General features: G+C 43.0%; 1 protein-coding gene across 1 annotated transcript in view; it reads left to right on the top strand.

Annotated features, from left to right (window-relative positions):
• The first annotated feature begins 2,973 nt into the window (after positions 1-2,973).
• LOC138514729 (vomeronasal type-2 receptor 26-like) overlaps positions 2,974-27,672 on the top strand; it is a 41,003-nt gene continuing 16,304 nt past the window's right edge. Inside the window, exons 1-2 of the mRNA XM_069630125.1 lie at positions 2,974-2,991; positions 11,221-11,344. Of these exons, the coding sequence (XP_069486226.1) occupies positions 2,974-2,991; positions 11,221-11,344 (142 nt within the window). The remainder of the gene's footprint in view (positions 2,992-11,220; positions 11,345-27,672) is intronic.

Raw genomic sequence — 27,672 nt, 5'->3', positions numbered from 1 at the left:
TCGCTGCAAAAATGGCCGTTTACACAAAAAATCATGGCAAAAAGCACAGCTGTGTTTTTGCCACTGCAATCCATGTAAAGGATGCAGGGGAAAACCCCGCAACCCCCAGATCCATTATACCATTTAAGGGGGGCGGGGACACACCTGCAACCCCCGCCCCCCTTAAATGGTACAATGATGTACACCTTTACTGGGTCAAACCAAAGCATTTTTGCCACACATTTTTGCCCCTGCAACATTTTTGCCAGGATTTTATTACTGCATACCGTCATAACTTAGGAGATGGGCGCTGGATATCAGGTCTTGTCATATGAAGGGCATCCAGTTGCCCTGCTTGGAAAGCAGATCAGTATACTTAGCAAGCGAGGGAAGAGCAATGGAGGCAGATGTCATAAATTTCAGAGGACAGAACATCTGTCCCTCCAATTTAATTCTCTTACATCGGCTGGAATATAGTCACATATACACTTGATCTCTGAAAATGTTTCCATTTGCATGTTTGTCTTAACTTAGAACAATGAGATATAGTCCACAAATAAAATACAGTGAGCTAATGTTGATGGGTGTATTGATAATTTTGACTTCAAACTATAAGGGCTGAACTGGAAATCATTGAGATGAATGAAAGATGGGAGACATATAGGAGCCAAAATAGCAGAGAGTGGTCAAACAAATGTCAGTTTACCATTAACTGGGGATGTTGCTTAAAGAAAAACTGCTTCCACACGTTTCGTTCTTCCAAATCGATGCACTCACAATGACTGATATCTGTATTGCAATGTCTAGCAACAAACTTGGTAACAGATTGTAAAGCTGTAGGGATGGTGACTTTTAACAGAGTGCTGCTTTATCCACCAGAGAAGGGGTGCATTAAACGTTTTGAGGAATTTCATGCATTGAACGTCTTCCATTCACAATATAATGGCCTACACAGACACCCAGGTGTGCACAAGTATCTCTCCAGTGCCTTGCCATCTTGAGCGGTCATCATTATCAATTGGGGGCGGGGGGAAGCTGCCTAATGAAATGAATGCCTTTTCCCATAATTGGTGTGGGTAAGAGATGAAAATACTAAAAGCCATTGAATTCTACCATGCATCCAAATCACAGGGATCACACAAAAGTGTTACAGAGGCAATCTACAGAGGTAACAGGAGAAGAAGATCCGAACAATGATTAGCTGAAGACAATAGTTAGATAAAGCATTGCACAACAAAATGGGGCAAAAAAAGAAGCGATCAAAGAGACTATTTAAAGGCTATGCACAGTAATCATGAGACATATAGTAATTCTCCGATTTCAGAGAAAGGGAAAGGTAGCCATCAAATAATTGTATTTGTTTTTTACAGTGAAAATCTAGCTAAGAGGTGCACTGTAAATGTGTTGAGGGTAACATATAGGAAAGCGTGTGGTCACAATTGATAGTAGATATAGAAAGGGGGCTGCTTGTGCTACTGTGAACATTGTTTTAAGAAGTGAAATCTGAAAACAATCTTTTAAAGGTGCCTTTTCCTCCTATGCATCGTATCCCTGGAGCAAGTTACCAATGCAGATTAAACAGGCTTCTGACACGCTACTCGTCAGGAAGGACCTGAAGGTTCTCCTGTTCAAAGGACATCCCACCAATCGCTAATGGCCCCAATAATCCTCACTTCTCTCTCTCTGAAGATCCCCCCCCTCTGTACCCGATACCCATCTCAGCTATCTCTGCTACCCTACATCCTAGCTCTGGGCATTCATAAATGCCATGCACACATGATGATAAATGGGATAAGACAGAGTTAAACCTAAGGAAATATTGGATATCTTTCCAACTTAGACCTCCATGTCAAAGAGAGACCACACCATATATCTCTCCTAGAGCAGCACCACAGGTTACCTTGCAACGTTTGGTTAAGTACCACAAAAAAGGTCACATTATAATTTAAAATAAACTTAAGTATAATGGTAACAGCATAAGAGTTTGACGTGTGGAGAATACCAAGGTTTACATAATTAAGGTTGTCCAATTTCCTGCTCTAAGCAATGACAAAAGAAATGCTTTGCACAAAAATATGCAAACATTTCCGTTCCTTGATTGTGCAGAGATGTGCATAGGTTTTGATCTTGTTCAAGGTGTTTTGGCTTGGGCAACATTTACGAATTTAGCCTGCCAGTCACACGTGATTAACAGTGATTATGCCTCCCCTATGTTGCGATAAAGAATTATACGGAGATACCAGAAGTTGCAATGGTAGCTAGAACAGTAGCAAAAAAGAAGTTCCAGGTAATGCCTCAATACTATGTGAAAGGTACTTTAATAATGCCTTTCAGGAAACTCAATTCCCTTAGGAAATATATATTGTCAAAAAAATGTCCCTTCACTGTAAATTCTGAAACACAGAGAAAACTATTATAGTATAGGGTTTGCTCCTCTTAAAAGAAATAGTAAACAAAGTGCCTAAAGAAGGGTAAAGCATCCACAGCTAACAATGAAAATTAAATTAATGAAAAAGCAAAATATAAAGTAAAACAAAAAACAAAATTATTCAGAAATAGGAAATTGAGAGGTATCAATTGAAAAAGAAATGTGCAGAAATGAAATTATCACATTGAACCGTCAAGCTCACACAAATGTTCAACAACTTGATAATTGTTTTAATTGTTGAAATAGCTACAGCGTCCACGTCACATTTCAACAGACATATGTGGAAGTGATGCAGAGGGTATATGTGTAGTTGGTTTGAGATTAGAATTTAGCTTCATTGTTTTATTTGCCCCAGCAGTTACAATATATCAACTCTCTTGAGACAACACAGAAAGTGAAGGTTGGGAGAATAGCTCAGTGGCAACGCTTTTGCCTTGAAAACAAGACAATGCAGAGCAACACAGGTTTGAATCCTGGTCCCCTGCTTAGAGACTGCTCTCCAGTATTAAGCACTTAATAAAACATTAATTAATTAACTAATTCTATTAAATAGAAGGTATACCAATATGGCTAAAGACATCAAAGTAAGTGCCCACCAGTAGGTGAAATTGAAATGCTATATTTCAAATCATGATTGGTTAATTTGTTAGGAAGTGCATAGCCCATATTCTGGCACAAGGTCTGTTAAGTGATTTCTGAGACATCCTGATAACTTATGGACAGTAATACTGCACACTCACTAAGTGTCAATGACATACTACCCTCTGTGGTGAGTGATTCTGAGCACTTTAGGTCATGTCAATGGCATATTGACTTGTGACCGATGGTCAGTAATTCTGAGAGTTTTAGATAATGTCAATGGCGTCCTTGTCTGTGACTGGGGATCAGTGTCATGACCACTGTGAGGGGGCACAGGTTGTGTTCAAACTAGGTCCCATTTATCTACATGGGCCTTTAAATCCAACATGGAAGCACCCACACAGTCTAGTTCTAAGAACCAAGCCATGCGGTCTAGTATTTTGGGTGTGGCAGGCCTGGAACTACTTTCACTGGTACTACTTTACCTGGGCTATATAAACCACACCCTGACTGCAGAACACGCTTCGAGTTATTCTGCAACCCGCAGCGTGACACTCACCGTGTCCAGCTCTTGGTCTTCAGCATCTTCCTGTAATCCTGCAAGAACAAGAACAAGATTATCCTGCCTTACCTGAGTAAACACCATCCAGCACTCAGCATCTCAACTGGGCTGCAATCTGTGGAAACCGAGAGAAGCACAAACATCACTCACCTGTGAGTACTAGCTTAAGGACTTCCGGCGAACCGTTACCACAGCTGCTGTTCGAACATTGAGACCTGCAATAACGAGAAAGAGAAAAACAATATTAGAACGCGTGCTTCCAAAACATCGAATTCCATCAATCTTACCTGAATTCCATCGCGCTACGCAACGCCTCCATCCGGAGCACCACAGCAACATCTGCAAAGGAACAGAGACATATTCAGGTTCGCTTTCAGTATTAAACAACGGCACAGCATTTACCTTAACGGATTCTGGGGGCCTGTTTTTCATTGTGCTCTCATCCACTCACAGCACCACAGCGGCCTGTGAGGAGAAGAAGAAGAAAACATAGGTTAGGTTTGAAAGACAATAAAGGTGCGGCGCTTTGCACTTTCTCTTACCTAGAAAACGTGCCTCTCCATCCGGCATGCCAGCATCCAGACCTTCGACCTGAAAAGAAGGAGATAAAAACATTAACGAATTCCCACCATAAACATAACAAAGACTTACAATTAACAAACCTACCTTCCTACCAGCAGATTCGTGTTTACAGCAGGCCTGGGCCCAAAGAAGGCGTACTGCATGAGTGAAGTAACTCGGGCAGCTCGCAAACAAACGACAAGCGCCCCTGCACAAGAAATGCAGGACGGATAGCTCACCCTACAAATAACTAAGATTCATTATTCAACACTTGGCAACTACGCATCCAGGGTTACAGATCTCAGAGCCTTCCAGACACCCCCTGGGATATCAGGTGAGCGTAACAGAACTCGAGGCCTTTAAACCTTATCCACCTGGGTGTCATGGAGACATCTGAAACTGATCAGTTAGCCCAGCTTTTGGGACAATTACGCGCTGAAGTACACGCAGCCCGGCAGGAAACCAATGCCTTAAGGCGAGAGTTAATAGTCACAAAAGACTGTACTGATGAACTAAGCAAACAGCTACTACAAACACAGGCGGAGCAGGCTAAATAGCCCGGATTCGCCCCATCCATCACTACACCATCATCATTCAATCCAGTACAGATAACGTTGCCAGGAGCAGTACCCCTGGCACCACCAGAACAGTTTAATGGAGACCCCAGAAGGTACGCAACATTCATGAACCAGTGCCGCCTCCATTTTCTTTGTAGGCCTGCGGCTTTCCCAAATGACCAGGCGAGGGTGGCCTTCGTGTTATCATATTTGAGTGAAAGTGCCGCAGACTGGTCGGTACCTTTAGTGAGCTAGGCTGACCCATTACTGCAGAACTTCAAGGGTTTTCAGGAGTTATTTGCTCGACACTTGCATGGACAAGCTCTTGATAATGAACTCCTGCCCCTCCACCAAGGGAATCAAGATTTGCTGACTTATATTGCCACCTTTAATAGACTGGTTGTAGAAGCGGGTGGCCAGAAGATAAAAGAACCACGTTGTTTCATCAGGGCCTACGAGGAGACCTGAAGGATGTCCTTCCTCAAGTGGTAGACCCACCTAAAGACTGTGCAGAGTTTATCAACCTGGTAGTTCAGTTGGATCACAGATTACAGGATCGAAGAACATACCGAAGTAGACTCGAAAATCGTGCCATGTATGTACGTTCAAAAGATAATGTTCAACATCCATCAGAAAATACACAGAACCCATGCAGATTGGAGGAGTATGACCCCCTTTAACCAAGGGTGAAAGAGAAAAGAGGAGACAGCTACAGTTATGCCTATACTGTGGTAAATCGAGTCACTACCTCAACGAATGCCCAGTGAAACCTCCAAGGAAGGTAGTAGGAGCTACAGAGAAAGAAGATGATGGAAAGGAATCAGAAAACTACCAGGCCCGGCAAGCATACAGGTCTGCTTGTCGAGCGAAAAGGATAAGTCACAGACCTCACATTTCGCCCTACCAGTAACCCTGATCAATCACCAATAACTGTCACGGATGAATACCATAGAGGCATATATAGACAGCGGAGCAGTTGGTAATTACATAGATCGAGATCTGGCAACAGAAATGAGACTTCCCTTATGCACAAAACCAACAACTGAAAAGGTAACTACTGTTGATGGTACAGAAATTGCTTCGGGACCGGTAACCCAATGCACAACAGAATTAACCCTTCTGTGTCAGGATGGACATCAAGAAGCAATCACGTTTAACCTCATCAAAGCTCCTCAGTTCCGGTTGATCTTAGGGATGCCATGGTTAGTAACTCACAATCCCCACATAGACTGGCGTGCAAAGAGACTCACCTTTTCCGATGAATGCGCCTGCGCTTGCTACCCGAAATCTATACCACAGCCAAACCTGAAATCTGTTCAAGGAATAGCATCGGGATTGCGGAACCAATGGACACCTTACCAAAAGAATATCAGGATTATCAAGATGTTTTTCAGAAGGAACAGGCTAACACATTTCCGCCACATAGGCCCTATGACTGTCAGATCGACCTGATACCTGGCGCACAGGTTCCTTGTGGTCGAATTTATGCACTTACGGAAACCGAAAATCTCCACTTGAAGTCTTATCTGGATCAATACCTGGCTAATGGGTTTATCAGACCGTCAAAGTCACCGGCAGGCTCTCCCTTATACTTCGTACCCAAGAAGGAAGGAGATTTTAGGACTTGCAACGATTACCGTGCACTTAATCAAATCACAGTAAAAAAACGCTACCATTTGCCCCTTAGCCCGGAACTGTTGGACCAAGTCAAGGATGCCCAAATCTACACCAAACTAGACCTCAGATGAGCATACCACCTTGTACGTGTTAAGAAAGGGGATGAATGGAAAACCGTGTTTCGCACCAAGTATGGCATGTACGAATATCAGGTAATGCCTTTCATGCTGTGCAACGCTCCTGTAGCGTTCCAATACTTCATGAATGATGTATTACGGGAATTAATCGTTGTCTGTGCCCTGGTCTATATTGATGACATCCTGGTGTATTCCCCCTCCGAAAGAGATCATGTGGAACATGTTCGCTCAATCCTTGCAAAACTTCGCCAGCACAAACTGTACACTAAACTCGAGAAATGCTCCTTCCATGTCAGCGAGTTCTTCGGTTTTGTTCTCTCGCCAAAGGTAGTCAAGATGGATTTACACAAAGTAGATGCCATCCTTAATTTTCTGTTACCTTCTTCACTTAAAGTAACCCAAAGCATGCTCAGCTTTGCAAATTTTTATCGCCGATTTATTCCAGATTTCTCATGGATAGTCCACCCAATCACCTCGTTATTGAGAAAAAACAACAACAAATTCCAATGGACTGAAGAGGCGGAACATGCCTTTCAAGAACTCAAGAAAAGATTCACCTCCACGCCAATTTTACGACATCCTTGCCCTGATCTCCTCTATGTAGTGTACACTGATGCTTCCAGCGTAGCTCTGGGAGCAGTTCTCTCTCAAAAAGATCCAGAGACAGGCCAATTACACCCCGTGGCCTTTCAGTCACGTAAATTCTCACCACCAGAACTTAACTATGCAATTACAGACAAAGAATTGTTGGCAATAAAATCAGCCTTAAAAGCCTGGCGGCAGTACGTATTAGGTGCCAGACATACCATCACAGTAATCACAGATCACCGAAACCTTCAATACCTTAAGTCAGCAAAAGCCCATTCGTCATGACAGTTGCGGTGGGCTCTATTCTTCGCAGAATACGATTATGTAATAACATACCGACCGGGAGTTCAGAATGGGAAGGCCGCTGCCTTGTCTCTCATGGTGTTGAAGAGAAAATTAACAGTACCCTGGACCCTGTTGCCATCATCCCAAGTGATAACCTACTGGGACTCACCATCACATTGACTCTGAATGAACTTCAAGATAAGATTCGAACCTTAATGAACCCTGAGATCTTACAGACTTGAATTCCCAAAATGAACATCACACGGTTCGTGATGGATTACCCTACTTCAGGGAACGTCTATATCTACCAAGTAAAGATCTGCAAGAATTAGTCATGTCTGGTTATCACGATTCCCTGATCGATGGCCATCCCAGAATTGCTAAGGCTCTAGCCAAGGTTAAACAGAATTATTGGTGGCCAACCTGGCGTAAGGACATTGCTCGATTTGTTCTATCCTGTGGGATATGTGCACAGAGTAAATCACAAAGACAGAAACCAGCTGGCCTCCTACAACCACTGGATATTCCACCTGCTCCCTGGCATACTCTTTCTCTTGATTCTATTACGGACGTACCTCCCTGTCAAGGTTTTAATACCATTCTGGTGGTTGTAGACCTGTTCTCTAGAATGGCACATTTCATTCCATTCAAAGGACTTCCTAACGCTACCGGTCTGGCAAAAGCATTTTTTGAACAGATTATAAAACTGCATGGTTTCCCCTCAGTCCTAATCTCAGATCGTGGAAGCCAATTTATATCCAACTTCTGGAGGAAATGTTGTACCATGGCACAAATCGATGTTCGATTATCCACTAGCCATCACCCCCAAACGGATAGACAAACAGAAAGAACAAACCAGACATTAGAACAGTATCTACGTTGCATGCTGCATCAAGTGGAAGAGAATTGGAAAGACTTGTTATGGATAGCGGAATACGCATACAATAACTCAATACACACCAGCACAGGACAAAGCCTGTTCTACACAATATACAGAAGACATCCATGTACCTCTGAACTAGACTCCCCCATGACCTTGGAAATGCCAGCAGTAAAGACTCTACACACAAGCATAACAAAAGCCTACAAAGGGGCAAATGAACATTTACTGCAAGCCAAAGACAGACAAAAGAAATTCTCGGACCGGTATCGAAAGAAAGCTCCCGATTACCAAGTTGGAGACGAAGTCTGGTTGCCATCAAAACATGTGCCCATAAAAGGTACCCAGACATTTCGTCCAAGATATCTAGGACCCTATACCATCGAATTGGTGATAAATCCGGTGGACGTCAAGTTAGCCTTACCACCAAGCATGCATATTCATCCGGTGTTCCATGTGTCACTTGTAAACCTGTACAACCAGGAACCTGAGTCTTAACACCACCAAAACCTGTGCTAGTTGATGGAGAGCCTGAATTTGAAGTTAAAAACATCCTGGATTCGAAACGTACCAGATCTAAGCTGTACTATTTAGTGGACTTGAAAGGGTACAGGCCTCAAGACAGAACTTGGGAACAAAGTGAACATATTCACGCACCACGTCTGATTAAGAGGTTTCACATGGATAACCCCACCAAACCCAGACCGGACAGGAAGGATACAATGAGAGGGGCCTTGGTGGGGAGTCCTGTCATGACCACTGTGAGGGGGCACACGTTGTGCCACAAGCAGGCTCCCACCAGAACCATGAGGGCCTTAAAACCACTGCAAAAGGGCTCCTGGAGCCAGTCCTGGAGGCTTTGGCACCAGGCTCATTTGTAGGAAGGAAGGGCTCTTCAAACTAGGTCCCATTTATGTACATGGACCTTTAAATCCAACATGGAAGCACCCACACAGTCTACTTCTAAGAACCAAGCCATGCGGTCTAGTGTTTTGGGTGTGGCAGGCCTGGAACTACTTTCCTTGGTACTACTTTACCTGGGCCATATAAACCACACCCTGACTGCAGAACATGCTTCGAGTTATTCTGCAACCCACAGCGTGACGCTCACTGTGTCCAGCTCCTGGTCTTCAGCATCTTCCTGTAATCCTGCAAGAGCAAGATTATTCTTCCTTACCTGAGAAAACACCATCCAGCAAGATTATTCTGCCTAACCTGAGAAAACACCATCCAGCACTCAGCATCTCAACTGGGCTGCAATCTGTGGAAACGGAGAGAAGCACAAACATCACTCACCTGTGAGTACTAGCTTAAGGATTTCCGGCGAACCGCTACCACAGCTGCTGTTCGAACATTGCGACCTGCAATAACGAGAAAGGGAAAAACAATATTAGAACGCGTGCTTCCAAAACATCGAATTCTATCAGTCTTACCTTAATTCCATCGCGCTACGCCACGCTTCCATCCAGAGCACCACAGCAACATCTGCAAAGGAAAAGAGACATATTCAGGTTCACTTTCAATATTACACAACCGCACATCGCTGTACTTATCTTAACAGATTCCGGGGGCCTGTTTTTCATCGCGCTCTCATCCACTCGCAGCACCACAGCGGCCTGTGAGGAGAAGAAGAAAACACAGGTTAGCTTTAAAAGACAATAAAGGCGCTGCGCTTCGCGCTTTCTCTTACCTAAAAAACGTGCCTCTCCATCCGTCACACCAGCATCAAGACCTTCGCACCTGAAAAGAAGGAGATAAAGACATTAACAAATTCCCACCATAAACACAACAAAGACTTACAATTAACAAACCTACCTGCCTACCAGCAGATTCGGGGTCACAGCAGGCCTGGGCCCAAGGAAGGTGTATTGCACCAGTGAAGCAACTTGGGCAGCTCGCAAACAAACGATAACCGCCCATGCACAAGAAACGCAGGATGGATAGCTCACCCTAAAAATAACTAAGATTCATTATTCAGCACTGGGCAACTACGCATCCAGGGTTCCAGATCTCATTGTCTTCCAGACGCCCCCGGGGATATCAGGTGAGCGTAACAATCAGTGACTCTGGAAAGTGTAGGTAATGTAAGTGACATTCGAAAGTGAGACTAATGGCGAAAGGAATCCAGTGCTGTAACTAATAGTAGTATCTTCCCCCCTGAGAGAAATTGTCAGAGGCATGTCATGATGTCACTGATCATCAGTAACTCTGCACCCTGAAATTGAAAATTAGCAACATGACGAATGGTGACATGCTATCCTTTGACTCATGATAAATAACATCCTTCCCTTTGACATGTGTTGGGTCATCAGGAGCATCATGTAGTTTGACTGATACTCACATATGTCCTGTCCTTTAATCAATGACCAGTGTCATAATGCACTGTGACAAATGGACAGTGCTAACCTTCCTTTTAACTAGTGATCAATCACATCCTGCCTTGGGGCATATGGTAATTGGCATGTTGTCTTCTACTCATGGTCAGTGACATCCTGCCCTGAATCTAAAGTCAATGATACTCAAACTTTAAACTAATGGTCTGTGATACCCTATCCAAGAATGGGTGCCCGTGGCATCCTGACCTGTAAAATATGGTCAATGATATACTGGCCCATAATGTACTGTCAGTGATAACCTGATTTGTCGTAGAAGTCAGTGACGCCCTGCCTCATGAAAGATGGTCAGGGATAAGCTGTTTTTTCATGGATGTTCATTGACTCCATGTCCCTTCAAGGATGATCAGTGACATCCTGTGTAACTGATGGTAAGTGACATTGTGCCCCATAACTGATGGTCAGTAACACCATTACCTCTGACCTGACTGATATTATCAACATCACAATCAATGATATCTGGGAAATCGCATTATCTTCCTTGTCAGTTAGTTAGTGGCACCTCAGCTAAGACTGATATTTATATTGTGCGCCATAACAGATGGTGCATTCTATCCTGACCTCTCTATGATAAGTAGTGCGCCACCTCACTTCTATCAGAGTAGACAGCTTAACTGCACTTGCTTCACTATTTGTGTATTTTCCACTTAATAGACTCCTCGCTCAACCTGCACAGATGCCTGCCAGTTGGGAAACAGAAAGGTGTGGCAAGAGGGGCGCCCTAAATGCTGCTATGACTGCACGCAATGCCCGCTTGGAGAGATTACCAATCAAACCGGTGGGTACGAAATAATCTGTCACTGTTAATGTTTTGTTTGTTGCTGTTCAATTGCCATCTCTTCTTGAATCATTTTTGTAAGGTTTGGAACTTGTTCATGTATCTTTTACTCTGTTATTCTTTATAGTTAATTGCTCCTGCCTTGGATCTTCCTCTTTCATTTGCTCTCTAAACATTTGGCTCTATTTTTCTCGTTTTCTTTTCATTCATCTTTCACTTAAGGTCTATTTGTCTTTCTTTTTCTTTGTCCTCCCTTTTGACTCTGTACAGCTGTGTATGTCGTACCTCTTATTAGTCTTATCCTTTCGCCTGTTCTTCTTATTCTTGGTCTTATCCTTTCGCCTGCTCTTATTACTGGTCTTATCCTTTCGCCTTTGCTTCTTATTATTGGTCTTATCCTTTCGACCTGTTCTTGTTACTATTGGTCTTATCCTTTTACGTCTTCTTATTATTGGTCTTATCCTTTCGCCTGTTCTTCTTATCATTGGTCCTATCCTTTTGTCTGTTCTTCTTAGTATTGGTCTTATCCTTTCGCCTGTTCTTCTTATTATTGGTCCTATCCTTTTGCCTGTTCTTCTTATTATTGGTCTTATCCTTTCGCCTGTTCTTATTATTGGTCCTATCCTTTTGCCTGTTCTTCTTATTATTGGTCTTATCCTTTCGCCTGTTCTTCTTATTATTGGTCTTATCCTTTCACCTGTTCTTGTTACTATTGGTCTTATCCTTTTACCTCTTCTTATTTTTGGTCTTATCCTTTCGCCTGTTCTTCTTAATATTGGTCTTATCCTTTCACCTGTTCTTGTTACTATTGGTCTTATCCTTTTACCTCTTCTTATTATTGGTCTTATCCTTTCGCCTGTTCTTCTTATTATTGGTCTTATCCTTTCGGCTGTTCTTCTTACTATTGGTCTTATCCTGTTGCCTGTTCTTCTTATTATTGGTTTTATCTTTTCGCTTCCAATCATTGTGTCATGCCATTGCTGTGTTGACCTTGTTTTTCTCTTGTGTTCTATTCCGCTCGCTTTATCTATGTGGACAAAATGAATAAATAGCTACTTGTGCCATACATGTTCAAATTATAACTTGAAGAGCCGTGTTTTCTGCTTTTGGAAGAAGAAACTAGTGTGGCATTAGAAAATACTGTGAAATCTTGAATATGTCTATTTTTTCAGATAAACATTTAAATCTCAAAAATATGCTAGGAGAGTGCTTCTCTGCATGAACATAGAGAAGATTTCATCACAATGATGAGGCCGTCATATAAGTGTGAAATATATCAATGTATTTAAGAAACATATTGCATGTTAAATTTTGGAGGTTTACAAAAAAGGTGGACGAATGGATGACCACCAAACACCTGTTTCCTCTACAGAATACGGTTGTATACTAATGTATTCTGAAGACCCCAGATTCAGAATGAATACAGAATGCATGGCCACTGACTGTATGAAAATAAATGTTCTGCTCTTTGCTGTTCAATGGCTCACACTGTTAAAACAGGGGCAAGTGTGCAAAATGTTACTGCCAGTCAGGTGGCCGAAAAAGTGAAGGAAATGCATGAGAATTTAGAAACAGAGATAGCCAACATCACAGCCAGCATGCAGGAAACTAACGAGTATTGGTACAGATGATATTCTGAGGTACGATCTCTGCTGCAAAACATGGTTGCTCCCCCTTTGTTTGTGACTTAAAGTTGTGCAGAGTATTGCTAGGATGAACCTGCAGATTTAATTGTATTGCATTGTATTCGTCATTTATATAGCGCCTTTTCCCATTCGTATGGCCTCAATCCACTTTGTGGTTGGACGCCCTCAGGGACTGAAGTCCAGGTATGGGAAAGTTCTAAGAGGAGACTTAAGATCTGTGTGTGTATTTGGTCGTAATTAGGATTTAAGAGTGCTGGCTATGCTCCAGTAAGCAGCCCAAAAGGTCAGGTGCACGGGTTGGTACTGAGGGTGGTCATGTCAGAGCTCTAGTGCAGGAGACTCGATTTTTACCCAGCTAGACCAAATTTGCTATAGGTTGTCGCTGTATTAGAATGGCAGAGATGTTGAGGCAAGTCTGTCAGTGCAAAAAGTTATGTGACCAACTAGGCTGAATTTGTCATAGCCATAGCTGCATTCTGGAGTGCATGGATGGAAAGCCATGCCTGCAGCAGATGTCCAGAGAAGTGGGACATTTATACTTACCTTAAACTCAGAAGAAGTTTATCCTCGATGTCGATGTGTCAGATTTCTTTTTTCTTATTTTTGGTACTATGGGCCGGCTACCCCTTTGTCTGCTAGGGTTGTCCTAGAGCATCTTCTAGCAGACATGCTACCATGGAAAGGATGGGATCCTCTGAATGCAATAGGTATGTAAATTAAATAGACATAGCTACTACATGTCTTCCGCATTCTCCAGACGCTAACCAAGTAATCTAATAAACTCGATGTCGAGGAATACTAGCATATAAATAATGTGCGTTCCAATGGTTAACCTAAGCAGTTATAGGTGCAAAGGTGGTCATTCATGGAAGTGAAAAAAACAAAGGGTTACTGCAAATGACATTATTTGAATGTTGTACTATAGAACCTGTTCTCATCTTGTGTTTTTTTTACCATTAATTCATAGCCATGCTTCACGTTACTTTCAGTAAAGAAAATGCTTCATTAGGTATGGTGTGTAAGGGTGTGGAAGGAGGAGACTAACACACACAGGTGGCATGATTGTTAGCAGAAACATTTGTTCATAATAAAAAGAAAAGCAAAAACCCTAAGTAAATCCTCCAGTTTATGGAGGATAACACAGGGGCATCGCACTGGTCTTGGAAGCAAGACCAGGCAGAGCAACAGAGGTTTGAATACCAGATCTGCGATTAGAAACCGAACTCAGGGATAGTATTAGACGTATTATAAGAAATAAAATTGAATAGATAAACTAACCGTCACTATTACTAAAAGGGGTTTCCCTGCCTCAACTAAATACTAAGGAAATGTCAGAATATCCGTAGCTAAAAGTTCCACCGTCGTGTTTCCAAAACCTATTTTCTTCCCTTACATCTCTAACTAACTAAAATGTAAGTGAGTCTTCTTAATGCAGAAGAATGGATCCCTTCTTCAGTGGAGTGGAGAGTGGACTGTGATGCCAGTAAACTGGGAGGGGTTCTCCCTGACTCCCTTCCCAAGGTTGCAGTTCTCGTCAAATGCAGCACACAAAGTCCCGGACGGAAAGTCTTAATTCAAAATCAAAGTCCCTGTTGGAAAAGTACCTTGACACCAAGAGTGTGACTCCTGTCTCCTGGTCGTCTTGCACAATGTTTGCAAACCCCAGGGCGAATGAATCCCTTCCCTGGTTCTCTGTAGGCCTCTCACAATGTCAAGAGAATGACTCCCTTCTCTTGGCTGATGTTATAATCTTCACAAACACGAGGGGGAATGTCCTCCTTCCGCAGGCTCTCTTTATTCATGATCCCGTCCCCTTCAAGTTGCTTATTTTATCTTTTATTGGTTGAACAGCCAGGGAGAAAGATTAGACCCTGGGGAACACCACAGGTAGAGAGTGAGATAGAGGAGAGGAAGGACCCAAGTTGGACCTGGGAGGGGCGGTCCAAGAGGAAAGAGGACAGCCAGGCCGGGGCCTGATCAGTGATACCCAGGTTATCACAGCGCCGGTTGTGCAGGATGGCATGTTTGACTGTGTCAAAAGCAGAAGTGAGATTGAGTAAGATGAGGACAGAGGGGTGATTAGCATCCAGGTTAGAGAGCAGGTCTTCATGGATGTTCAGGAGAGCAGTTTCTGTGCTTCTGGCTGCTCTGAAGCCAGATTGATAGTCATGGAGACAACCAACAGATTCAGTGTGAAGATTAAGCTGGGAGATGGCCAGCTTTTCCAAGAGTTTGCCCAGGAAAAGAGTGATGGAGATCGGCGATAGTTAGCCGGAAAGGAGGGGTTGGCTGAGGGTTTCTTGAGAAGCGGGTGCACAAGAGAGTGCTTCAGCGAGGAAGGGAAGGTTCCAGCCGTGAAAGAGTGGTTGCAGAAGTCAGCCAAGGCCGGAGCGAGGGTGGAAGAACAGGGAAGAACCTGTTTTGATGAGACTTTAATAGATTGGACTCGTCTAGAAACCTTGTCAGAGGTGAACAGCGGAAAGGCAGAGAAGGGAGGAGGAGAGGTGGCCACAGGGATGCTGGAGGGAGAGGCGAGAGTAGAGGGAGAAGGAGGAGAGGACGAGAGGGTGGACAGGATATCCTGAGTTTTAGAGATCAATTGAGAGGCCAGGGCCATGCAGACGGCTTGGGAGGGCACAGAAGAGGTAGAGACTGCAGCAGGATTGGCCAGCACCTTGAAGATTTTAAAAAGTTTGGCTGAGTTGTTAGATGCTGCAGAGACACAGGCTTGGATGTGATCTCTCTTCTTAGTGAGGACAGAGAGTCGTTATTTCCTTTGGAGCAGGCGCCAGGCCAGTTTGTCAGATAATGCACAAGATGCCAGCCATTTCTTCTGAGCCACCCAACACTTGCATTTAAGGGTGATGAGGCCTGAGTTATACCAGGAGTTACACTTGGCTTTGGGCTTCAAGCAGAACCTCATGACAGGGGCAAGTACATCATGATTATCGGAGATAGAAGAGTGGAGCATGAAAAGGGCTGTGTCAGGACGTGAGTCAGCAGAGGTGGAGCAGGGGGAGAGAAAGAGGCAGTGAAAGCCTCAACTGACACACACTTCATGGGTCCGATGATGGAGAAGGTGGGTGGCAGTGTGTGGGTTGACTCCGCCTGAGGGGTAGCGAGAGATGAGAGGAGAAAGTGATCACTCCAGGAGAGAGGAGTGGTGAGAGGGTTAGAGAGAGGGAAGTCTGAAGAGATCAGAACATCCAGAATGTGCCCTGCAGAGTGAGTCAGGCAAGAGTTAAGAATGGAAAGAGAGAGAGATAGTCGCAGAGGTTGTGAAAGGAAGCATCCAGAAGGATATTGAAGTCACCAAGGAGGAGGAGTTGAGTGGTCGAGGCCAGGAAGGAGGAGGAGAGGTCCGCCCACTCGGAGAAGAAGGAGGTGGTCTAACTAGGTGGGTGGTAGATAGAAGCCATGGTGAGAGAATGGCCAGGAGAGAGAGAAAGCCTGCAAACAAGGCATTCAAAAGAGGAGTAGGCCTGCATAGGAATGATAAAGGCAGGAATCCACTCTGGGAAGATCAAGGCTACACCCCCACTGGAACAGTTGGATCTGGGCATGGAGAGGATCTTGTAGCCATCAGGAAGAAGAGTGTTGGAGCTTGTGACAGAGCTGACCATGAACCATGTCTCGGTGAGACCAAGGACATCAAAGTCAAGTTGTTCCAGGAGACGGCAGATGTCAGAGGGGTGTTTGACAGCTGAGCGAGAGTTGAGATTGACAATATGGAGAAGGTTGCCAGCCTTGAAAGACTTACGGGGTGGGGCACAAATCAGAGATACTCCCTGCAGAAGTGTAGAAGGAGCCCGAGGGGGGGCAGAAGAAGAAGGAGGAGAGGGCAAGATAGCTAAGGAGGAGGATGAGGGCGCCAATGAGGTGGCGGAGGGGGGAAAGGTGTTGTAAGGAAGGGGATACCGCATCTCACCCTTCGGTGTCCACTTCCACTCCCCGAAGACCTCCCATCCACACTGGACCACCCCCAGGAACTGGATCCAATAGCGATGGTCGTGTCCTGGCCACCTAATTGATAGATCCCCAGGGACAAGCGGGTGAGACACCTTCAGGTTTCTCACACAGTTAAGACAAACTTTTAAAAAAAAACCTTTGAAAATTATTATTCTCTTTACATAGCATACTGTAGATATGTAAATATTTTGATGTCAATGTTTACACTTTAGCCTCTTCATGTTTTAAAATAAACATGTCATATTCCAACGTGCTCTGTAAACCATTTAAATCATTTTGATCTTTTATTCAATTTGTGCTATTTTACAACGTTCATATGAAAATAACACATATTTACAATTTATCACTGTGTTGCTACTTTGGTTTCAAATTTTTTAATCTATTTTAAAACGTTTATTTTTACAAAGTTTAATAAAAGAACATGATTTGCATATTTTTGTTTCAGTGTTTTTCTTTATGTTCCATTTTACCTTTTCAACTTCTGGAACTGTGTTTAAAACAAATATGTACTTTGTTTATTGCAAATGCATGTATTCACAATGTAACTTTCACAAATATGTTTTACTGGTTTAGCCTATCTTTTGTGTAACAAAATGGATATTATACACAATAATGAAATTTGTATAATCAAAGATAATAAATATCAAGCATAAAGTAAAGTTACTCATATTTACCATACAAAATATCCATTTTTTTTAAAAAAAACATCCTAAGTACACCAGAAAATAGTGGGTACATTTTAGAAATGCCAATGCATAAAATGTAATCTTAGAAATATAAAACATATGTACATTTATTTTAATTTAAAGGATGAACATTACAATTGTATGCAATGCTCAATTAATTTTTTATAAAATATTACAAACCCCACTGACAGCTCAGTTTATTTACTCATGCTCTAATTTTGGTAATTGACCCACAATATACAACTTATTACTATTGTTATGATTACATAGAATGGTCTGAAACCAGTTAAACATATTGCTAGAACGCAATGTTGACAAGAATGCAAATGACAATATTATAATATAGGCTATTTACTATTGAACATCATTTTGGTCATTAAGATATTTATTATTGTATTGAAACATAGACCATTGTTACTTGTTTTCTGAACAATCTTTCCAGCTTTATTTAAATAGTAGTGGCTTAATTATTGATTCCAACATAGCCACCATTTCAAATAGGAGTTATTGCTTACGGCGCTTTGCGTAATGACGCCATTGTGCATTTCGTCTAACGTGATAATGTAATTCCGAAAACAAATACAAGGCCGTCATTGTGTTTTGCGGGTAAGTGTGCAATCAAATTTCAGAACTTTGTTTCTGGACTAGCATATGCAGAGCTTTAGAAGATATCAGGTAAGCCCCTGACCCAGATTTAGCACAAATCAGACATATAGTAAAGCGAAACCTAGAGATTATTTTCTCATTGCTTTTCATACTTTTGCAGATATCAAAATACACAGAAATATCAAGAAACGTATTAGAGAATATTTGAATCTCCCGAAAATACTGGAGATATTGAGAGCAACCTTTTGAACTTCAGACATCTTAAAAGGTAGGGAATCCTAGAAAAACAATCATAGCAACATGTCAATAACTGGCTTCAGAACCTTCTCAGATAGATTCTAATAGTTAAATTGTCATTTGTTATCATGATTTATCAGTGATTTGTTCCTTGAGAGCAATACTGCTGTTAGTATGAATAGAATTGTTTGCCTCGTGAGATATAACACGGATAAACAACTGTTTGATGCATCATAGTGTCCTTCGAAGTTATATATATACAATTTTGATATAAATGACTTAATTTATACTTTATACTCTATTAAATCTCTACAGATCAATAAATCCTCCTGAAGATCCGCCTTTATAGGTGGTGAAACATGTGTAGAGGAATAAACAAATTGATAGGAATAAGCAAATTGATTACATTGATTTAAGCAACTGAAATAATCAAATAAGGTATATTAAAATATCAATCACATCAAATAAAAGTCAAATGAAAAGGAAAACAATTTAAAAGTGTCTGCGGCATCTATTGTAATTTATACATTGTAACGGGTTATTTATAACATGCTTAACATACATAGGTTTCTAAGTGCGGACCCGGGGATTGAACCTGTGTTGCTCAGCGTTTCCAAGACGAGCGCGTTGGCCCTAAGCTATCCTCCCGAGGTCGAGGATATTCAAGTCAACACAAGTTAATTATATCATAGTTAAAAACCATGTTTGATAACCACTTCCCTGTTAAATCTGACCATTTTTGAAGGTTTGTGTCTAAATGAAATATCCTACAATATTACTATTATTGTGTTGTGACGGTGTTAAAGAAAACCTTGACAAAGAACATTATAAAATTAAAAACAGTGATGAATTCAGCATGTAAAAGCAAGTTTAGTCAATCAACAAAAACTACCCAGTGTTTCATTAGAAAAAAGGAGCTTTATTACCATTGTTTATTACAGCTGTTTAACTTTGGTGTACAGAATCTGAATTAAATGAAAACTGGAATAGTTTAGAAGCGGCATTTACGCATCAAGAATAAAAATTACTTGTCCTTCTTTTAAAAAGTATATTAAAATGCTTGATGAAGATATCGAGCTAGCAAAGATTTTAGGAACAGAAGTAGCTAAGGAAATGCAACAACCGACATCTAATCCAAATTCAAATGTAATCTATCCTCTTGGGCAACCACTACAAAAAAATGAAGCACAATTAGCAATGCAAAATGTTCTTGCATCAATGCAACAAGATCGCCAGCAGCTCGATAGTTTACAAGAACGTGTTGCTTAATTAAATGTAGAACAAAAGAAGGTGTTTCATGATTTTGTTGCTCACATTGACTGTGAGCTTTTACATGAAATTAGTCTTTGTGACTGTATGAACATTAAACAAACACTTGTATATATTAGTGGAGAAGCAGGTACTGGAAAAGTGGTTTAATTAAAGAAATATCGAAATTGGATACATTTAATAAACCATTTTTATGTGTTATAACAGCTCTTACTGGTCTGGCAGCTTATAACTTTTGCGGTTTAACACTACCTAAACTGTTTATGTTACCAGTAGAACATGATAAAAATGGACACCATGAAAAACAACATAATCAGCACAAGAGGTAGTAACAGTAAAAAAACAAATGTTTAAAAGCATTGAGGAAGTTAGCATGGTATCTAATATAATGCTTTAATTAATTTTTCTGCATATGAAATTTTAAAACATAATTGGTAAACATGTTATTTCTTTTCAGAGTGTCCGACGTGTGTGGCAAACAGCTATCTTTTTTTTTTTCTTTTTAATTTTTCAGCTGATAATATCAACCTTTCAAATGATCAGACATGAGTTAATAATACAAGTAACAATAAATATTTACAACAAATGTGGTAATCACAGTTCTCATGCTACAACTAAGGAAGCAGTGGAAACGGTGTCCTACAAGTTGAAACAATAACTAAAACAATTCTTGTTTTGTGATTTTAAGAGAATACTATAATAAACTTTAAACGAAACATGTGTTATTATTATCACTTGGCATGGGTAAAAAATGTGTTCAAACAACATATTTTCAGGTTAGATGAAAAGATTAGGAATTTGCAGGCAAAACTCAATCAAGAAAATGAACTAACACAACTTTCATAGCAAGCTTATGACTAGTAAAAATGTGTTGCCATAAACTCTCAAAATCCAATAAACGATGTATGTAGAGTGTATTTTTAAAGTATAGTTGGCGGTTTGTTATCAACGCAGGCAGATCATAATTAGATGTAGCGTTTCTTTTTGTGTCACATTAGAGAAAAATCGACAGTAGTTCTGATCTTTCGATATTTGGCCTCATCTGGCTAGGATGTCATTCGTATGCCATAGATTTAGCCTAAAACGTAGATTGAACTCCGAATTCGGAGTGATGGACATGTAACCAGCATGTCTGCCATTACGCCAAATCTCTTACAACCAAACGTAGCAATATTAAAATCTTTAAAGGCATTACCTTTCCCTTGGTTGCGGATCCAGTCGTGTTCAAATAGTTTAGTCTTAGCAAGGCTTGGATTTGCTAATCGGAGATCTATAGTTATAGATGCATCTAAGAGTGCATTCAAAATATGGGTGCGCCATTTACAAGGAAAATGATATTTGGATTTCAAAAGATGATATGCTGTTATGCTCAAAATGTTGTGTGCATGGAGGCATAACAAACATTTACGCAGCAATAAACAGCTCTCTTTTGATGCTTTGTTTATCACCGGTTTCTTTGGTGGGTGATACAGGAAAGGGAAAGTCTACTCTTCAGTGTGTATGGATCTCATACACACCCTGGAAATAGTGTGCATATTTGGGCAAAGAAGGCAAGAGAATACCCACACTTCAGCGGGAATAGCTCTCCTGCCCTGAGAAATTTTAATTTTAAAGTTGGCAGTCAAGCTCGCCTGCTCACCTGCTGCTGGTTAAATTTGTTGTTAGTTTTGGGGTGAGATTTGCAAAGGGGAGACAGAGTCGTACTCAGCATGACTCCACTTCCCCGACCAAAGATGGTGCTGCAGTGTAGCCACAGATGACCAGGTGTGTTGAGCAAAATAGAGGCAGCCATTTCACAGCCACAACATGTGGAATTATAGCATTTTCCACAAACAATACTACCCAGGAAACTGCACATAGCGCTTCTGAGCAGCTCATTGCTTCCAAAGATCTGTACCGATTGTAGGACACATTTACTACAGGAAAAGTGAGTTAAAAACAGAAAATACTGTATGCGATGTTATGTTTATAGGCGTGTGTATGGTGTGCACATCACCACCATTGTGGTCTTACATAATTGTCTCATTTAATTGGCCTCCCCAAACTACAAATTGGCATACTCATTAATTTATGATGACACATCTGGGGCCAAATTACAGAAGGTTTGCACGGGTGCAAGTGCAAAGTTGCACTGTATTAGCACTAGGGCAAAGTTTGCCCTATTTTTAAAAACAATGGGACACATTAGAAAATCATTGCACCATGACAAGTGCAGATTGGCATGGTAGAAGCACCAGGGCAACCATTTCCCTCAGGCAAAAAAAATACATTTTCACTGCATTATTGAAACAGGGCAAAGTTTGCCCTGGTGCTGATACAGCTAATACAGAATGGTATTAGCAGTAGGGCGGAATAGGGCAGCAAGACTTATCCTTGGCCTCAAGCCCAGGGACCACATCTCTCCAGCCCTAAAATCTCTCTGCTGGCTCCCGGTGGCTGCAAGGATCAATTTCAAGACCCGCTGCATCATCCACAAGGCTTTCTGTTGCCTGAGACCCCCCCTACATCCAACTCACTCTCCCTATATACCTCCTTGCTAGTGCCCTTCGGTGTTCTAGCTCCAACTCTCTGCAGATCAGACACTTCTCCAAGCAGAGAGTGGGGGTAGATCTCTCCCCTCTGCAGGAGCCTCCCTCTGGAATGGTCTCCCTGCCCCTCTCAGGCTTCAGCTAGATCACCTTAAGTTCCAGAAGCTCCTCAAGACCCTCCTTTTCTCTACTTCCTTCCCTCTCCCCCCCTGCTAATCACCACAGTGACTGGCTGCCTGGTTCCCTCTGAGTTCCATAGGGCAACACCCCCCGCCCACTCAACCCCCACTCCTCTCACTTATCATGTGGACCCTCACCCCCTGCACCCAAGCAACCCCTGTCACTTGTCCTTCTGGCCTCTGCTTAGCACTTGCCTAGCCCCTGTTTCCCTCTTGCTCCCCCTCCTTTTTAACTTGCACTCTCTCCTCTTTACCCTGCATTTCACTTCCAACCCTTCGCACAGAGCGGCACTCCCCCCCCTCTCCCTTGCACTTCCTGTTACTGCAGTTGCACAATCTGAATGCAACAAGGTCTAGTAGGATCGTTATTGTTCTCTTTCTCCCTTGTTCCCCACCCACATGTTGTGTCTTGTGGTGCCTTCAAACACCATTTGTTGTATAGGTGCAATACAAATATCCATTAGATAAAAAATAAAAATATATTATTATTATTATGGTTTTTATTGTGCATGGACCTAGCTTTGGAAAGCGACAGAGCGTTTCACAGAGGTTTCCAACAATGCAAATACATAATGGAGCACTTTACAGAGGTGTACAACAGTACAAATGCATAATTGAGTGCTTTTAATAGGTAACAACAGAACAGATATACAGCAGAGGGTAGGATACAGAGGGGCACAAAGGAGGGGTACAGCTGTACCGGGTGGTGTGGAGCAGAGGGACGGGCGGCGTCTAGCGACACAAGGGGCGACGTGATAGCCTAGCTGTTAAGGAGGAGAGATTCCTTGAAGAGTTATTTTCTAAATTGTAGGAGTGTGTGGTGACGGGGAGGAGGTTTCACATTCCTGGGGCGTAGGCAGAGAAGGCTTGTTTTCTGGTCCTTTACTTTTTGCAGGATCGGATTTTAAATCTGCACGTGTCCTGGCTTCTGGTGGTGCGCTGCCCGCCAGAGATGCTGAGTTTCTCTGCATGGTAGCTGGGTGACTTGAGGGTGACATCCTTATAGATGATGCAGCAAGACTTGAAGGTGATTTGCGCGTGCAGTGAGAGCCAGAGAAGGTTGATGAGGGCCGGGGTAATGTGGTCATAACTATGTAGACCCTTGATGAGGCGTGCAGCTGATTGTAGGACCCTCATCAGGGCACAAGGGAGGACGACAGGAGGCCTTCGAGGAGTGCATTGCCCCCATCCAGGTGGGACAGTATTGGGAAGGGGACAGCCCCGTCCCAGCCCTAGGTGCTTTAAAGTGAGGTCAGATGCATTTGAGGCACTGTGATGAATCAGGGGGAGGGAAATCAGTGAGAGGGACGCCTTCCCGTTCAACAGGACCCCATGTGAAAGTAATCAATTATAGTTTAACTACATGGTGTGGCCCAAGGCGCGAGCGGCATCACTATTTTGCATATATATAAGTAAACTTAGGTAGAAGGGAAGGCCTGCATGGTAAATGCGGTATTGCATGCACTAGGCCCAAATCCACAAGGCCACAGAAATCTCCAGTCATGCCCGTGCTCCCATGAAGACAGTTCACACCCCCACCCACCACAACGTCTATTCATTGTTCCATAAGTGTTGCAAAGATGTGTTTTTCACCAGAGAGGCATGTTCCCTACAAGGCCGCGATCATAGTCTAGCACCTGGTGTGCATGTTTTCTCACACTGGCAAAGCATGAACTGCCCCATTCTCGGGTGCCCACGAGTTATAGCCCATATAACTGACTAAACCCTAAAATCCCTGAATTCCATGGCACCAGGTTCCCTTTGGCCACCATCGCAAAGTAACAAGTCCTGAAATGTTCGAAGAGGATGGACACGGCATATCGTTGAAGCGACAATCGTGTGATTTGCATTGCAAGGTGCTGGGAGAGACACATTATAGTTCAAAACGAGGGTGGAGACCTTGGAGCCAGATGGCGTGGAGAGAGTGAGTGAAATGTGTGTGTGAAGGTTAGAGTGCCCCAGAACCTCCTGTGTGTCCGTCCTAAGGCCCAACAAGTCCACAATATGAGCGATAAAACAAAGCATATAGTAGGAGTATAATTAAATTGTTTTCTGACCTTCGACGTGAGAAAAAGATGAGCCCATCAGCTTGATGGAAGACGGACGGACTGGGCTGGGACCAATAAACTGCCATCCCTTCTGGATAAAGGTGGTACCTGTATAGGGTCCCTTCAATTAGCCACACCGGTTTTAAGTGTATGTATTGCGCCATCTATGACGATGTGTTTCTTTACAAGATTCTGCTTGTACTACTTTTCGGCAGAACGTTCTTAGCAGCAGAGTTCTTTGTTGTTGCTCTCATCTGCGTGTGAGATTAAAACTTGTTATCCTTACAAGATCTACTTGGGCCTTTCTTCCCTAGTGGGTTGTATTCTCTCTGGTGTGAGCATTCAGGGGCGTGCCTTAAATTGATGACCCTGACATGATCCCAGCACCACGTACCTAAAGAGGTTTCCAGGCTGCTTCTCCAGAATGAGCCGCACCCACCTACAGTGACTGGCCATGACAAAACACATGTTCCGAATGGTATAGCAGAAGCCATTTTAAGAAAAGCCCTCTCTGCTCTTTGAAGTGGCCGTGGCTCTGAGGATCGTACAGGCCGGCGTTGGAAGCCTGTGACAGAGGAGTTATCGTTGAGAACGCACATGTGAGTAGATAACAAGTAGGTGACAGATGCATGAGGTAGCGTGAGTGCGTGGAGAGCAAGGCAAGGCAGAGAGCCCCTCCTCAGAAGGGGAGAGAAGGTGGTACCACAAGGCAGTATATATTTAAAGGAGGTTTATGGAAATAAAAAGTAGTGGCCTCGTACAAGTAATAGGCCTGGAACAAGTAGTGGTTGTTACTTTAGCGTGTTGTTTTAATTTATGATGGTTGTGTTTTTGGGTGAAAAACAGGCACTATATGAGGCGGCAATTGTGTGTGTCGCGTTGTGCTGTTGTGCTGCCTGATTTTGTAGGTGCGATGTGTGTCCATATGGAAGGGTGAGAGAGAAGGGTGGGGGTTGAATTTGTTGTTTTCATGGTGACAAGCAAGCAGCAGTGTGCACGGCTTGTTAGAGAGACTATGTGGGGTCAGTAAGAGATAGATATCACTAGCATGGGGGGAGGAACACCAATAGAGCACATGTACAAGGCCCTGCCACTGTATCGTGACAGAGTGGAGAAATATCATAAGCAGTGGATCACGGAGACAGGAGGAAGGGGGATACCCTGACCATGGCCAGGGCAGGGAACACATAACAAGAGTATTTTGGAACACATGTCCACATTTCTAGTAGCAAAATATAAGGGGAAGCAGCTACAGAAGAGAAAGGAAATTATCAATCCTTGGCACATGTTTGAAGATGCAGAAGATTAAGGGTATGGAGTGGAGACGCAGAGATAGAAAGATGGGAAGAGTAGAAATGGAGAAGGAGAAGGTGGGGTGTAAGTGGAGGGTTGGAGAGTATGTCCCTTGACAATGTATCCCACAGAAGGGTATACTAATCCAAGCTATGCACCCACTGTAATAGGGACCCCTTCCACTGAGCAGGGTCACCCGCAGTGCCAGTAACCCCACAGTCTACCGCCCCTGCACCTCCTTATACCCACCCACCTGAAGTACCGGCATCTGCATGTTATAGGTCTAGGGAGTTTGAGGACAGGTTGACAGGATTACTAACAGAGCTAAGAAGGATACAGACAACCCCAAGATCAGTAAGGGACATAAGGGCATCAAGAGAAGGGTCAGGAGAATGGAAATCATGGGAAGTGCTGCTTAAAATGGATACTGAAGGAATAAGACATGTAGGTATTGAGAAAGAAGAAGCCCAGTGGGGTGGATCATCCTGGGAGAGGAGAATACGGTGAAGAGGGAGAATGCGGAGGAAGAGGATGCTGATACGTTTACTGAGGATCTGAGTGAAGGAGATGGGAGGGGTGGAGAGGCGGCTGAAAATACCCCCCAAGTAGAAGGTTTATGGGTGGGGGCAGATTAAGGAACTGGGCCGGACGGATGGCAGTAGTAAAGAGAAGAGGAGTTGTGAAGAAGGGTGTGGGAAGTAGGACAAAGATGCAGATGCCCTTCATACATAAGGGGGCAGGGAGGGCACAGTATGTGCCCTGGCCCGAAATGGATAAGAATAATTTTAGTAAGCTGCTCCTGCAGTTCACACCAGGGGTGAACATGTGGATATACGAATTTGAAAAGCAAAAAGCAGGAGTGACCCTGGCAATAGGGGATCTAAAGAACCTGCTTGTGAGCAGACCGGGGATGTGTGGGTTAAGGCCGGAGTCCCGTGAGTAACCCTGGGGGACAATGCACATGATGGAGCACATTTAATGGAGTTAGGGCAATGGTATTGGACGCACTATGGAGGGCCTTCCCGGATACCCCCGATTCAGTCTTTGATGCAGTATACCATGGGTGATGATGAGTACCCAGCTAGATTTTTTCCTAAAATGCAAGAGAAGTGGAGAGCTGAGACGGGAGGGCTGTGGGACCAAAAAATACCATTCCTCTATTTTATTGTAAAGATAGGCTTGCCGAAGGACGTATACCTACATTTCACTGAATACAATTTCAACGAATGAGAAATCTTTGATAACAAAATGTCTTCAAATTTGGTTGGGTAAGAAGTTCAATTTTAAAACATAGATGGGGTGGGGTAAGGGTATAGGATAAGGTAGGGGGAAGTGGTGGGGGGCCCGCATGCAATTGTTTTAGAAGAAAATTCAAAGATTTCACCTTTTGGTGAAGTGGTTTTGGTGAAATCACATACATCTGCCAAACTAAGAGCAGACGGTACTGGATGAGATTGTGGGTAGGGAGCCAAACGGATGGCTGGAAATACAGAGTATAATAGTGCCTCATTGTAAAAGGATTAAGGAGCAGGAAATGTAAATGGCCCAAAGACATCAGGGGGATTAAGTGAAATTGGTGGGAAAAAATTGGCAAAGGTAGCAGTTCAGGGGCCTGTATTGATGCCAGTACACGTAGAAGGAACAGAGAGCACCCAGCAAGTCGTGAGTACCACTATTGTGGTGCTCTGGGCTGAAGGAGGACAAGGACAGTGGGTGGGGGGGCAACAGTACCCCAGCCCACAGTGGCAGCAAGGGGCACCGCTGTGAGGGAGAGGGGAATTTCGAGGCGCAAGAGGAGGAGACATTTGGACACAGGGGAGGAGAGTTTGGACAGTCACAATGTTGAAATTGTTTAAGGTTGGGGCAT

Source organism: Ambystoma mexicanum, chromosome 12 (genome assembly GCF_040938575.1).
Source record: "Ambystoma mexicanum isolate Mex_15411 chromosome 12, UKY_AmexF1_1, whole genome shotgun sequence".
Lineage (NCBI taxonomy): Eukaryota > Metazoa > Chordata > Amphibia > Caudata > Ambystomatidae > Ambystoma > Ambystoma mexicanum.
The sequence above is the reverse complement of the archived record's forward strand: the minus strand, read 5'-3'. Positions and strand labels throughout refer to the sequence as shown.